Genomic DNA, 15405 nt, shown 5'->3' on the forward strand with positions numbered 1-15405 from the left:
GCTGCTCAGCTCGGGCTGGACTCGAACCGCTGTTGCTCAGAGCTCAAACTCTTGAGTGAGCTCTTAACCAACTGAGCCACTTGGCCAGCCCCCTTAGTCACTTTTAAATAAATATACTTGATGACCCAGCAATTCCACTTCTGGAAATTTATATGGAGAAAATCATAAAAGTGATATATGCATAAAGATAATTGATAAACATATATGTAAGTATAAAGATGTAAATATTTATATACTATAAATAAAGATGTTAACCAGCATTACTTAAAAAACAAAAAACTGGAAAAAACAATACATCATGATTAACTAAATAATGATACCCACATAAAGTATTCTTTGGCCATTAACACTACTACTAGATCTTTATGTATACATTGAAAGAAAGTATATGATATGCATTCATATAAATGTATATGTTTAGACAGTGGTTCTTGGCTCAGATGATTTTGTCTTCCAGAGAACACAATGCCTGGAGACATTTTGGTGTCAAAACTGTGGGAGGGGTGCTACTGGCTTCCAGTGGATAGAGCCCAGGGATGCTCCTTAACATCCTAGAACAGCTCGCCACAACATAGAATTATATGACTTACAATGTCAGTAGTGCCAAGAAACCCTGTTGTAGAGGAAGTCTAGAAGGTTAATTACAAAAAAAAACAAATCAAAAGGAGAAAAGTGATAAATGAGGAGTAGATTGGGGGAGAGCAGTTGCGAGTGCCTGTCCTGACACATGAATCAGAAGGTATATTTGTTACTTAACAGGAGAGCATAGATGGGAGACAGGTTGTCAGTAAAAGTATTGAGAGGGTGCTCTTAGTCTGTTGTGAACAATACTAAAATGTGCTATAAATGGGGTAGAATCAAACCTGTTGCCACACTCACTGAACATTTTATCTTCTCTTTCAGGAGAATTGTGTGAGTCTCAATGACGCAGCCCTTTTAGACATCATTTGTAAGTTTTGATGATTTGTACTTTCATTTAACCAATCCAGTTTCATCAGAGGCAATTTTATATGTAAGAGCTCAGATTCTAGAATCTGTTGACCTGGTTTGAAATCCCAGCTCTGTCACTTACCAGTCTTGTGTCCTTTGCCAAGTCATATCACCTTTCTAGGCCTCAGACTTCTCTTAAGTAAAATGGAGATAATAATAGTGCCTATTATAATAATATGATAATAGCACAGGATCATTGTGAGGATTAAGTGAGGTAACGTTTGCAAGGCTTTTAGCACAGTAACTGGCATATAATAAGCACACAGTAAATATCTGTTAGGCTTTGTATTATTATTAACAGAATTGAAAAAATATTTTTGAGAATTTGTTCTACTTACAGTGCAGCTTGTAAGGAATGTAAGGATTAAAACTGACTGGATTTTGCACATGGTGTGGTCTAGAGGGACGGAGTGGGAGGAGCACACGTGGCCCCAGAGTCTGTATGTGCAACTAGAAGGAAAGTGGAGCCCCTTGCTAAGGGAACGCTAGAGGTAGACCAGGCTTCTCACAAAGATCATGCAGTAGTCTAAGAAGTGTTCTGTTTGAGGAAATGTCTTCATTTGTGTTTAAGCCCTTGCCATTTATCATGAACTTGTACATGATGTTTAATGGAATCATTAACAACAACAAAATTTCCATTTCCATTATTATTATAACAACCTTATTCATAGATTAATCAGCAGGCCATCTTAACTCTGAAACACAGAACCAAGGAAGAAATACCAGAAAGAGATACCCTTGAATGCTATCTCTTGGGCAGGCATCACATTGTGCCTTATAATACCTGTTTTAGACAAAACTAGGTAATCAAGAATTGTCAGGCCATTGCCATAAATGAGGTGAGAGAGGGAGACAGACACCAAGGCACCAAATAAAGAACAAAAACAAGACACTAAACTATAGGAAGGATAACAAAAGTAATAAGTACAAAAGGCACAGCAAGTTGGTAGCTTTGAGTATTGGGGCCAACAGCCCTTCTTTATGGGGTTCAGAGTACCTCAGTCCTAGGTCCAAAGATACAGGGATGCAAATGAGATCAGAGCAAACAGATGGAGGTCAGCGCAGATAGAGGTCAGCGCAGGCACAATAAAGCCAGGATGATCTGTGGTGGGATTGAACTCAATAACTTCCTAGGTCCATTTTTACTCCAAGATACTCAAGTTTGTAACTCCTGAAGGGTGTCTTTTATGTCATTCATTCATTCATTCATTCATCAAACATATATGGAGTCCTTGTTTAATGCCAGCCAGTGACTAGACACTGAGAATACAACACTTAACAAGACAAAGTCCTGTATTCTGTGGGAATCTAGTTGGGAAGACAAGCAGTATGCAAATGAACATCTGAATATATGTAATGTCAGGTGATAAGTGCTATGAAGGAAACTGAAGCAGGGCCAGGTTGGGGTGTCAGTTTGGGTAGGGTGATCAGGGTAGGCCACTGCATAGGTGGAATCTTAGTATAGACTAGAATGAGGTGCAGGGATAAGGTGCACCGAGCTAGGAGAAGGATGCTCTGGATGAAGGAATAGCCCGTGCACGCACCAGTGGTGAGGAACACGTCATCCCTGGCATGCTCTTAAATGAGACTTTCTGTGCAGAAATAGAATAAATGGTCTGACTAAAAACGAGTAAATGCTAAAGCTCTACTATATTGAATTATTCTTTTTTACTTGTTTTATTTGTCTGGAGTAAATTTAATCCATGTTAGTTTATATTTTGAATAAAAATGTATAACCTAATTTGTAAATTACTGTTATTTTCTCCACTTTCATGTTACTAAAAATATATGTTTATAAGCACATGACTTAAAGTTCTATGTTATGATAGTAATAAGTGCTTCTTCCCTCTCTCAGATACTCAGTTTCACCGGCACCAGAGAGTTTGGGATGTTTTTCAGATGGCTAAAGAGCCAGGTAACGTTTTTCCCTTCTAAACTGAACATTTGTATTTGATATTTTGGCAATTTAAAAATGAATACATTATGTTCCTCTTAAATCTTTCAAAATGAGGTGATTATCACTCACGTATGGGAAAAGGAGAAATATATTTTGCATGCTGTGTCAGGTACCAGGAGCATTTGTGTGATTTGAATCATTCTTGTTTTTTTTAGGTTACTCAAAATGTTCACCTTCAGGGTCTTTTTTTGCAGATGTATTTATTGAAGACATTGTAGCTTTCTGAATTTTTCTTGATTTTTCTTTTCACTTTGACAGGTGAAGACATTGACCTTACCGATATGGAACAGTTCAAAAGTTCATTTAAGAAAATTCTTCAGAGGGCATTAAAAAATGTAAGAATCAAATTTATCTGAAAGTTCATGAAATACAATTTCATGGCATCTGTGCACTTAACATTTTCTACCACCTTTTTTTATTTGTAAGAAATGTCAATATTCTATACTATTCTAGTCCATAACAAAGACCAACTCTAATTATTAGAAAAACTTTCCGCTCCCCTCACCTGGCAAATGCTCTTTCTCAAGAGCGGCCCCACCAGTGGAACTCCCTGCAACCTTAGCAGTGTTCTCTATCGGGACTGTCCACTACATCAGCTAGTAACCACATGCGGCACCTGAGCCTTGAAATGTGGCTAATATGAATGAGGAACTAAAGTGTTAATCTTATTTTCCTATAATTTTAGTTCAATAGCCATGGCTGGCCAGTGGCCATGGTATTGGTCAAGAGCACGCTGCCATTCCATTGCCACAGCACCACCTTAGTGTCTTGACATAGGTTGAGGTGATCAAGTTTTTAACAGCCTCTCCTACTTCATTCTTTCCACCTTAGTCTGCCTTAGTCCTCCTTACATATAAAGGTATACCCCCAAAATCTGTCACATTCACCATGCTTTGGCTGTCCTCTCTAGAATAGTAGCTCCCTCTTTTTTCCCCATACACAAACTCCTTGACCTGCCCTTCCATCTCCTTACCTCATCCTTCGTAACTTCTCTCATGCTTTCTACTTATCCACTTGTCAGTGAACATGTTCTCTCCTCTCCTTTCGTACGGTGACCCTTCTGTGTGTGCTTTGAATCCACGTCCTACACCTTGTAGAGCCTACATGCTTGGTTTCTCTCTATTCTTTCACATTCCTTAATGTCTTCCTCTTCTGATGCCCACTCTACTGCTTATAAACTTGCCCAAGTCTCAGTAAAAGTACATCCATTCTCCATGCTCATCCTAAGCGTAAGACTCTTGGAGGAAAGTATTTCTTGCTCCTGATGTACCCCTATGTAGAGGGAGTCCCCTCTTCACTGCCTCCCTGTCACCTTTCTCCAGCAGAAGCGCTGACCTAACCTGGGTGAAAGCAACTACCTGCAGGGGGCACCTATTCTGCCCTGTTCCTCCAGGGGCCAGCTCTGCCCCTGCAAGGGAGGCCACCTGGAGTGGTTCTGCCAGTGACCATGTGGGCAACTCTGCCTGACTCTAGGTTTTGTTGCCTGGAGGGCCACTTGCCTGCAGAGATAAGCCAGTCACCAGTTTCTTGGCAATATAAGTTATATGTTGGCCTCCACCTTCCAATTCTTTTGCCTTATTTCTTAGTTGTTCTAGAAGGACAGGGAAGAGAGGTATTATTTATTGGCCCCCTTCAAAGGCCTTTGCAAAAAAACCCCTTGAAAAGGTAACCCATCCTTGCCAGCTTTATGCTTATACCCCTGGCATTCTGGCTACTGCCCTCGCTGCCAGACTGAAAATCAGATTGGAAAGGCAGTGGTTCCCACAGTGTGGTCACCAGACCAGCAGCATTAGCATTACCTGGGACCAGCCTTTTTATGAAGCTGAGCATGACTGACTAACTCGTTTTGGGAAACTCTTGGCAGTGTTCCCACACTGCTTCACCCAAAACAAGAAACCTCCCAGAGAGCGTCTCTCCCAGCTCCAGTGTCGCTTAGCTGCATCCTTCCCTTTCGGTGCCCTCTCCTCACCTGATGTCTCTTTTAGGCACCAGGAACTTCTGTTCACTGAACCCCATGCCTCCCATCCCTACTCCCATTCAAGGAGAAAAGAGTCTAAAATGCTACTTCTTCCTACTTGAATGCTCGTGTATTTCAGTTGTTAGATTTATTCTCTTTTTGTCACTGCCATGTTCCAAAAGCTTTTGCCTCCTGAATGAATTTTAGGCAGACGAGTAGGGGAGACTTATGGGTCATATCTGTCCTGTTTGAAAGGCCAGCTACAGATAGACGTGGATTGCCACATATTTAACTATTAATATATTTAACACAGACTATCATTATTATACTACATGATATACAGGCATAAAAAAGGAGATAAATGTGCTACCTTTTTACAATTAAAACGTTTTTTAGTTTGTCTTCTTTAAGTTTTCAAAAACATTGTATTTTGAATCATTTTATCTGATAAGATGAGGCAATTTTGTGTGTTGTAAGTTTTATTTCATTCTCACGCTAAACTTTTCAGTAGTTTGTGGATGGTAGCCAGTTATTGAAGTTCAGAGGGAACCCTGGCGAGCGGTACAGTCCCAGGTTAGCCAAACCACTTAGGACCCTTGGTGGGATTAATCACCTAGTTAAGCTTGAGCATTATTAATCTGAGCTATTGTCTGTGGAAAATGCTTTATCCTGGCTATTGCAGGATGATAGCTGTTGAGATAGTTTCTTTGGGAAATAACAAAAGTCTGTATTGGGCCACACGTCTTCAGGTATCTGAATATCTTCCTTACTCCAAGAATGTAGTCACAGGGATGTAAAGCATAGAGAATAGTCAATAACTTTGCAATACCTATGTATAGTGCCAGGTGGGTACTAGACTCATTAGGGGTAATCACTGCGTAAATTATACAAATGTCTAACCACTATGTTGTACACCTGAAACTAATATAAAATGATATTGAATGTCAACTGTAACTGAAAAACTAAAAAGTAAGCAAAAAAAGAATGTGAGATCGAACACCTGAAAGCCAGCTAGGCCAGGGCTACACTGATGCTGGACATCCTTTTCTCTTAGATCACTGATGTTTTCATGGAGACCCTTAAGGAAAATTTTGATAAGGGATACAGCACCTCTCTCCAGAAAAGCATGCACTTAGACATGTACACCTGGCTGTGCATCCAATTCAGGGAGGTAACAGGCCTCTTTAAGCCCCTCCATGAGCTCTCACTTAAAGGTCCTCATTTTGGGCTAGAGAGACTACCTGAATATGTGGAGTGTTACCAATTTTCTCCCTCTAGTAAAAATGTAACCTCCATACACTATTCAATCTTGATTTTATGGGCATTTTTGTTTCGGTAATGTGACACAAAGGCTATTCAGAATAAGACCCCATCCTCTTCCATTCAAGGCAATAGAGGTCCTCCCTGTTGGGGCTAAGTGCCGTACAGCTCACTCAGGGAAGGTCAGATGGCCCCGCACCCTCCACATCTGGGATTGGGCACGGTTCCTTGTCTGGTACACCAGGGGAATTTGGAAAAGCAGCCAAATAAAAAGAGTGGGCAGAGTCAAAGCAACTGCCTTCTTTATTAATGCCAGCAGCCACCTTACAACCTGCTTTACCTGGAGTAAGATATGTCGGGAGGAAATAAAGAGACGTGGGGCGTCCAAGTACACCTGTCTCAGGTGCCTCCTTTCCGCGGTCCGAGCTCCAAGAGGAAGCTGAATCAAGGGGGAGCTGATAATCTAAGAGCAGGCTACTGAATTCCAGACCAACTGATGATCACACTTAAAAGTTTAGAAAGGTCTACATTTTATCCATGAAATGAAAATCTAGTTGAATTTCCTATATTCTCACCACATAACTTTCCTTTAGTGTAATTTTTAGCATCTCAGCTAAATGCATAAAAGCATTAGGATAAGTATATTTTTAAGCCCATTACTACATAAAAATGTTACTATTAAATTTTATAATGCACACTAGCTCTATGCTCAGTGCTAACAAGGCTCCATTTTAAAACAGGTATCTCACTTATAAGGCTGCCTTCATAATCTTTTACACATGGAAAAACACAGTTTTTCAGGCTAAGCCCAAGAAATTATTGAAAAATTTTACTGTCCTACCCTGATTGTGGGTTCCTTCATTTTTCTTCTTCCAAAAGACTTTGCAAAGCATATATGTGTCTTTACAAAACAACCACAAAATGTTTTCTCAAAGATTCCCAAAACACTGTAATGAAAAGTAGGAGAAAAGATTGTGTGCGAGATGAGAGTCACACCCTTCACCCCTGAAAAGCGCATGTTGTTGGTGCCATGAGATTTTAATTAGGAAACTTAAATATATATTTTTTTAATAAGGTGACAGTCACCTTCAGAGATGCTGAGGAGACTGCAGTATGGATTCGAATTGCCTGGGGAACACAGTATAGAAAACCAAACCAGTACAAACCTTCTTACGTGATGTATTATTCCCAGACTCCATATGCCTTCATTTCTTTTTCCCGGTTGAGAAGCAATACACCCCTTCTGTGTCAGGTATGGAACCAATTATCATAGTTATAATATTTGATTGTCCTTATTGCAGAGGTCTATGTAGGTTTAAGCTGCTCAATAAGCATTATATATAAAATGCCACATGTAATTCTTGCTTCCCTAAAATAAGGAGCAGAAAGTGTTATTCTTCTACAAATGGGAAAGTGGCATAAGTGTTGGTTTGGAGCTCTTCATTATTGTCTTTTAATCTAGAAGCAATGTATGTTAAATGTAAAAATTCAACCAACACAGAAGTCTCTAAAGATAAACAGTGAGCCATCCTGACACCTGTTGGCAGCTCAGCTTGAGCCGGAAATCGAACCGGCGACCCTGTTGCTCAGAGCTCACACTCTTGAGTGAGCTCTTAACCAACCGAGCCACTCGGCCAGCCCAACAGTTAGTCTTTTAAAACTTCATACCATTTTTCCCAATCCCATTCACCCAAAACTGTTAACAGTAACAGTTTTGAGTAGTTAACAGTTTTGTTATTTCCTTTCAGAAGATGTTTTATTACAAAAACCAGGGTAGTACATAGCATCTGTAATTTGTTTTTTTAACATTGCCGTGTAATTTTCACTTCAAGGCACTGACAATTGCTAGCAAACACCACCAGATTGTGAAAATGGATCTCAGAAGTCGCTATCTTGACTCTCTTAAGGCTATTGTTTTTAAACAGTATAATCAGGTGAGCCAATCTGTAACTCTTTAAAGTTAAGTTTCCATTTTCTTTTTCACACATGAGTTAGAAGCCACTGAGCAGGTGGAAAAGTCCACCTCCAACAAAAGGAGATCACTTCAGGTATTACTGAAGTGAAGAAAGCTTTCAGTTAGCTAACATGAAAGGAAACAAAATAATTCCTCACTGTCATCTTTTATAATTGTATTGTGTTTTATACTGCTCATGAGCCATTGAGTCTATGTTATAAATGCCAGATTCTAGATCAGCTATGCCAATTAGAATTTATTTTCTCTTTAGACTAACCTAACACTATCTTTTGAATCTAATTATATTATTCTGTTATTCAAGAGAGAAGTAGAATTAATTTTTTTGTCCCATTAGTCAAGCAGGTTGATATATGGGTTAGAAGTAAAGGAGAAAACTTTGGTTTATTAAGTCCCACAATTTATATATTTGTAAAATTATTTAAATGCATTGTTTCCCTTTAATGATAAGGACAGATCTGGCCTTACTCACAGGCTCAAGGTTATTTTTTGCTCTGCATGCATCTGTGTGCTCATATGTTCAGACTCCTGTAGGTGGATCGTTAATCTTTGTGTATATCTTTGAACCCTTAGATATACTTATATATTTTCATCTGTTCTATAATATATTTTATATATAAAATATATAAAGAAGTGATGGCTCTCTGCAAGCCACTCTTGAAGGAAAAAATCTAACACTAAGAAGTTAGATAATGATTTTCTCCCTAGCAGGCCCCTCCCCTCTGTCCCACCATCCTCCCGTCAAATTGATATCAACTATTCTGCTATAACAGTTGCATTCCTAGGAAAATTCACATTTTACAACACTTTTAATTATAAAAACAGTGGTTTCAGTAGGGGAAGGTGAGAGAAGGGATATTTGAGAGATTCAGACTTTCAGTAGGAAAGTTATTTTCCAAAGAAATCTCTGAGTTTTTTAGGGTTATGAAGACATAGCTATAAAGGGGAACATCACATTGCAAATACTTAATTTCTGTAGCTTTTGCACTCACCACTTATACTTCTTACAGATCCATTTTTATAATAACAAAGTACAGAGCTCCTCATACAAAACGGCCATGTTGCTGGCCCCAGCAGTCTCTGCTGATATCATACGGAAGGAGAAATGCCCAACTCGTCCTGGACTTGGCTTCAAATCTCTGTTTTGTTGGAAAAAATAAAGATAAAATTTGACATACTTTTATGTACTAAAACCAATTAATAGCTATACTTCAAGGTGTTAAAATTAAGAAAACATTCACGTTTTCCTTTTCCTTTTTTTTCCCTAGAACTTTGAAACTCACAACTCTACTACACCACTACAAGAAGGAAGACTTGGGCTAGATATAAATAGTATGTGTGTTCTAAGATAAAAACAGAAATTTGGAAGCACATTTTTTAAAATGAAAATTTTACTCTCTTAGCAATGATTTGGCAGTAAAATTAAATGCTACAGCCATTATGAATTAAATGTTTTTATGACTTTCCAATGGCATAGGAACTGCTGTTGATTTCATGTTAAGAAAGCAGGATAGAAACTTGTGTGTATTTTATAATCCATATATATATATATATATATATATATATATATATATATGTTTTGGTTTTTTTTCACTGAAAAAAGGGCTAAATAGAAATATATTAAAATGTTAACAGTGCTTATTTCTGTGTGGTAGAATTATGGGTGGTTTTTCTTTTTTATTAGCCCATACTTTCTAACTTTTCTACAATAAATTATTACAATCAAGAGAAGAAACAGTAAATATTATCTTAAAATTATGCAAGCGAATTGAAAGGTTAGGTATGAAAGGAGGATACTCTAAGGATGAAATGTATTCCTAAAAGCTGTTTTATTTGAAATCTTCCATCTATAGTGGATTCAAGGATCATTCATGAAAACAGAATAGAAAAAGACAGAGTCCAAAGAGTGACTCAAGAAATTTTTGGAGACTATCCTCAACCAAGACTAGAATTCGCACAATATAAGGTAGGATGTTGCTGTAAACTAACTACAGTTATCAATATTTTTAAAAAAGAACAGAAACTTTAAGTGGAAAACAGTTTCTTATTCATTCGTCACTTTAATTTTGTATAATTTATGAGTTACAATAGACTTCTTTATCATATTTAGTAAGTTCCTTTGTTAGTAAAGAAGACCTTTGGAAATTCTGAATTTGCCTTTTCATGTCAGCTTTCATATTAATTCAGTTATGTATAACTGGCTAGAATCTGTATCTTTGAGGAAAAAAATTGTAAACTATACCTTTCTAGCCCAGCCACACCTAGAACAATACTTGCATTGTAGTCAGTGCTCATAAATATTTGTTGAATAAAAGAATGCATAAATAAGTCATTATATAGCCCAGTTGCTTAGTCAGTACTGTAAACTTAGCTCATTACAGAAGTATGGCACTGCCCACCGGGAAGGCCAGGCTGGGGGGCAAACTCATTGCCACCATTAGAAGAATTCAAGGTTTATATCATGATCACCCTAAACTAATCCTCATGCTCATACAACACCATCCTGCCCCTGAAGCTTCCAATAAAATTCTTTCTGCTTATCCCCCCACTACAGCTACAGGCCACACTTAAAATCTGCTGTTGATCTGCTCACTCAAGCCCAATGCCTATTTGATTTGTTTTTAGCGGAAAAAAGCTGACGGACATCTTTCAAGTTTAGTTTCCTGAATGGCAGGTTTTAACCTCATACTGTGGGACACTGATTTGCAAAGTGAGGTCCCTGGACCAGTAGTATCAGCATCACCTGTAAATGGATAAGAAATGCAGAATCTTGGCCCCACCCTAATCCTACTGGATCAGGAATTCTGGAGGTGGGACCCAGCCATCTGGTTTCACAAGCCCGCTGATTCTGCACATTAGAGAATCACTGATGGAGGATAAGTAAGATTTAATATACAAAACTTCCCTTTACACACATCTTAGAATGGCTCTATTATTTAAGTCAAAGTGCATATTGATTCATACCTGCTACCAATTTTTCCCTACCTTTTCTATTTTGAAAAATGTCAAACCTTCAGAAAACTTGCGAGAATATTAAAGTGAATATCCATTTCCCCTTTGCTTCAATTCACTAATTATTAACATTTTGCCACATTTGCTTTCTTTCATTTTCTTTCTGAACCATTTGAGTTAGTTGAAGACATTACTCACCCTTTAGATATTTCAACATACTGCCTCTAAATGTGAAGGATCACTTTAAGTTAAAAAAAAGAAAAGAATTGAACTTAGAATCTAAGAGCCAAGTACTTACTGAAGTAGCAGTACTTGGATATTTGATAACATTAAGGAATTGTTATTAAGTTTTATATGTGTGGTAATGTTTTTGGAATAAAAGGAAATTCTTTAGATACATACTGAAATATTTACAAATGGAATACTATGATGTCCTAGATTTTCTTTAGAATAATCCAGTAGGGGTAGGCAGTAAGGAATGGGAGGTGGGATAATAAATGAAAAAAGACTGGCCACCAGTTGTGCTCCTTTCTTTTGTATGTTTTTTTTTTAATCTTCCATAATCAGAAGTAAAAAAGAAATCATGGTAGTGATTCAAAAGATACGACATTTTTATATTAAAATGACAGATTACAAAAGATAGTGCTAGTTTTCCATTTAAGAATGCCAAAAAGGACACCTGAGGATGGAACTGACATCCAAGGTCTCGTGGGTAAGGCACTGTGCACGCTTGGCATTTTGTGTGTGCTATCGTTTGATATGCTGGTTGCCCTCTACGTTTGCAACTAGCAAATTAAATGGTTCCCACCCCCATTAATCCTATATTTCTTGACTACAAGAATTAATGATATGTGTAATCCAATTTCGTTATATTTTGCTATTCCAACTGATACATTTAATATTTATAAATATATTTGTTGACAGCTTGAAACAAAATTCAAAAGTGATTTAAATGGGGGCATCTTGGCTGAAAGAGAAGAACCCCTCCGGTGCCTAGTAAAGTTCTCTAGTCCACATCTTCTGGAAGCACTGAAATCCTTAGCACCAGCCGGTAAGTAGTCAGTTTATTTTACAAACTAGAAGAATTAACTGCGTACTATTTTCAGCCCTTTCTCTGCTGACTGATTACCTCTGAGCTTTGTCATGGCCATCCCGCCATCCCATCATGCTCTGTATTGCATATTCTGCTTCTGCACTTAATGGAGTCCATGATCCACACTCTAATCTTGCCCATGTTTAAAGTGACTCAAATCTTTGCCCCTGTGATTATTTTCATTTTCTTTCTTTTTTCATTTCAGGTATTGCAGATGCACCACTTTCTCCACTGCTCACTTGCATACCCAACAAGGGAATGAATTATTTTAAAATTAAAGATAAATAAGATGTATGTGGTTTTGTAAGCATAGCATCTCCTTGACTATGTTGCACATCTATTTCAATTAATGACTTACTGGATAGCTTCTGTCTAAAAACTTGTGTTTTAGAAATTAACCCTTGATATTGACAATTTAGAAATGTTCAATATGATTGTTGGGAATGATTCTTTCCTCTTACCTCGTGTGCTCCCCCTCCCCCATATCCTGCATAGCATAGCAGCTGTGGGCCTTTAAGATGTGACAGGATGTCCTTTTTCTCATTCCTGTCTCTCCTTGATCCTGGAGAGATCTAGTTCCAATTGTTTGATTTTCTTGTAAGCCTTGGATCATAGAAAGAAGCACCAAGAAACTATACCCAACTCAAAATTTTCTAGGAGAATCATAAAATTGGTCCATTCATAGGGTAGAGTTGGGTGCACTGAGTTATTATTGCAGAAGATAGCATATCAGATGATTCAGATATATAAAATAATGGTTTTGTTGTAAATATGACACTTTTAATAATCTATTTTATCATACATATGGCATTCAAACTGACCAATATTATACTTATTTGTGAATAAAGATATTAAAAAACTGGTACATCAGTTACTTTTGATGAAAATCAAAAAGAGGCTTAATGTACAAATCTATAAAAACAATCAGAAAAAAAGGCTTAAAGTATGCTTTATAATGTAGTGCTATTTTCTACAGATTGTAGTTATCCTATTTGGAAAATATGGTTTTAGATTTAATTAGCAATAGCAAAGACACTAGTTATCTCAGAGTGAGGCTCTGAGTTCATAGGGCTTAATAATGCTAATTTCCTTGTAGAACATAATCATGGTTTAGAGCGTCTGTCCCTATGTGCGCACACTAGGCAGGCACTTACGCTAGGTGCCTGAATGCCTGCGTTAGGCCGTGCATGTTCCTAGGTTGGTTCTCACCAGCTCATAGTCCTCCCTGGTACTTAGAGGGATGTGCAACTGGAGCCTGAACAATAAGATGCTAATGGTATTATCCAGCCTATTAGTGGAATCACTTGAGGCTGTACCCTGAGGCCCTGCCAGACTGAGGCTCCTACTTAAGGAAATGGGAATACAAGGAGCTCTTATCTATTATGTGCTTGATGGTTCAGAGACACATACTGTATTCAAATGGAGTCTTGTGAAGAGATGGAGCAGTAAATGTAGATCCAAAGATCTCTACAATGAAAGGAATATACTGCCTAGTGTAAAATCAGGTAAAGGAGTTGCTTCAGAGCAATCCAGTGAGATTTTCTAATTTTTCCTAATTAGGAATCTACCTAGCTTTACATTAGGTAGGGTCTCCAAAACTATTCAGCTAACATTTACTGAGCACTTAACTATGTGCAGGTTACTGTGCTAAGTATTTTATGTGCATTATCTTATTTTCATAACAATCCAATAAGGCAGGCAGCATTATTATTGGGTTGTCGGAAAAGTCATGACACATTTTTGCAACGAAAAACATGGAAAAAAATATGTCATGATGTAAGGATCTCGGCCCGGACCCTAGGCCAGACAGACTCACGTTAAAAATTATACTTCAGCTACTCCCATAGACTCTAAAAAACTAACAGCTCCTTTTTGCTTCTGTATACCTGCTCTGCTTCTGCCGGGGAATAAAAGGTTAAAGAAAAGACATTCCTCAGTTCCCCCTTCCTCCCCTTGCTTCTATCTTAACATATCAAAAGGCCTCACCGCAATTAACTCTCCCCTCGCTTTTATTTTAACATATCAAAAGGACAGTTGGCTCCCATGGCCCCTATCTTTATACTTCAAAGGTGTTTTCAAGTTTAGGGGACAGGCTGTGTGGTCAGCTCAACCCAGTTACGATATACTGTTAAAACATCTGAACATAAAACAGCACTGTTGTGATAGCGGAATGCTGTTTTTACTGGAATAACTACACGTTCTTTTTAAATTCTGTAACTTACTTTGCATATAGCCCTGCCTTATAAAAACCAAACCCCCGGAGCTGGGCGGCCGTTCTCCTTTTAGCGGGGGAGACGGTCGCTGAGCTCAGCTTAATAAAATCTTCGGAACCCTAATTTAATATCCAGCCTCTTTATTAATTGTCTGGACTTAACAATGACTTTTCAAACAACTCAATAGTTTTATGCTACTGAAGTGAATACCGAAGCTTAGGCTAGTAAGTGGCTGAGCCCACATTAACTGCAGGCAGTCGGACTCCAGAGCCTGCACTCTTAGACACCATGTGGAAAGGATGAGTAGCCATGGATGCTATCCCACACATACATGTGGGGGGTTTTTAATACTTTTTAAATCAGAATTAGTTCCTGTGATGAGCAGAATAATACCCCCCTGCTCAAAGATGTCCACATCCTAATCCCTGAAATCTGTAAATATGTTACTTTACAAGCAAAGGGACTTTGCAGATGGGGAGAGTTCCTCAATGGACCCAATATAATCAGGAAGGCCCTCAAAAGTGGAAGAGGAAGAGAGCAGAGGGAGATGCAACTACTGAAGAAATCAGTGACGTGACAAAGACTCAACTCACCATTACTGACCGAGAAACTGGAAAACGGAAGTAAACAGATTTTTCCGTAAAGCCTCCACAAGAAATGCAGCCCTGCCAACACCTTGATCTTAACCTAGTAGACTCATTTCAGACTTCTGACCTCCAGAACTGTAAGATAATGAGGAAAGAGTGAAGATGGGGAATATATTAAATGGAGTCATTTTAACCAAGACCGAGCTGCTAAAATTATTAACATGAAGGTTGACACAGAGGAAAGATGCCGTTCTTGTTCTAACTAGCCTGGGAACTTAAAATTTTATGAGCTTTCCAGTCCTGTCCATGCCTAGATTTACATCTGGACCTCCAGATAACCCTCTGATTATTTCCTGAAGCACGCAGGTATCCAGACCACCTGATAAACCCCTGAAGGACTCACATATACACCCACCTGACATCC

The 15405-nt window shown here is 38.3% G+C and overlaps 1 protein-coding gene across 1 annotated transcript in view; it reads left to right on the plus strand.

Annotated features, from left to right (window-relative positions):
• CENPN (centromere protein N) overlaps positions 1-14424 on the plus strand; it is a 19865-nt gene extending 5441 nt beyond the window's left edge. Inside the window, exons 4-12 of the mRNA XM_019634750.1 lie at positions 895-949; positions 2846-2905; positions 3206-3282; positions 7240-7416; positions 7997-8098; positions 9405-9468; positions 9990-10102; positions 12013-12139; positions 12387-14424. Of these exons, the coding sequence (XP_019490295.1) occupies positions 895-949; positions 2846-2905; positions 3206-3282; positions 7240-7416; positions 7997-8098; positions 9405-9468; positions 9990-10102; positions 12013-12139; positions 12387-12469 (858 nt within the window). The 3' untranslated portion in view covers positions 12470-14424. The remainder of the gene's footprint in view (positions 1-894; positions 950-2845; positions 2906-3205; positions 3283-7239; positions 7417-7996; positions 8099-9404; positions 9469-9989; positions 10103-12012; positions 12140-12386) is intronic.
• Positions 14425-15405: the final 981 nt, after the last annotated feature.

The sequence above is a fragment of the Hipposideros armiger genome, unplaced genomic scaffold, assembly GCF_001890085.2.
Source record: "Hipposideros armiger isolate ML-2016 unplaced genomic scaffold, ASM189008v1 scaffold_19, whole genome shotgun sequence".
NCBI lineage: Eukaryota > Metazoa > Chordata > Mammalia > Chiroptera > Hipposideridae > Hipposideros > Hipposideros armiger.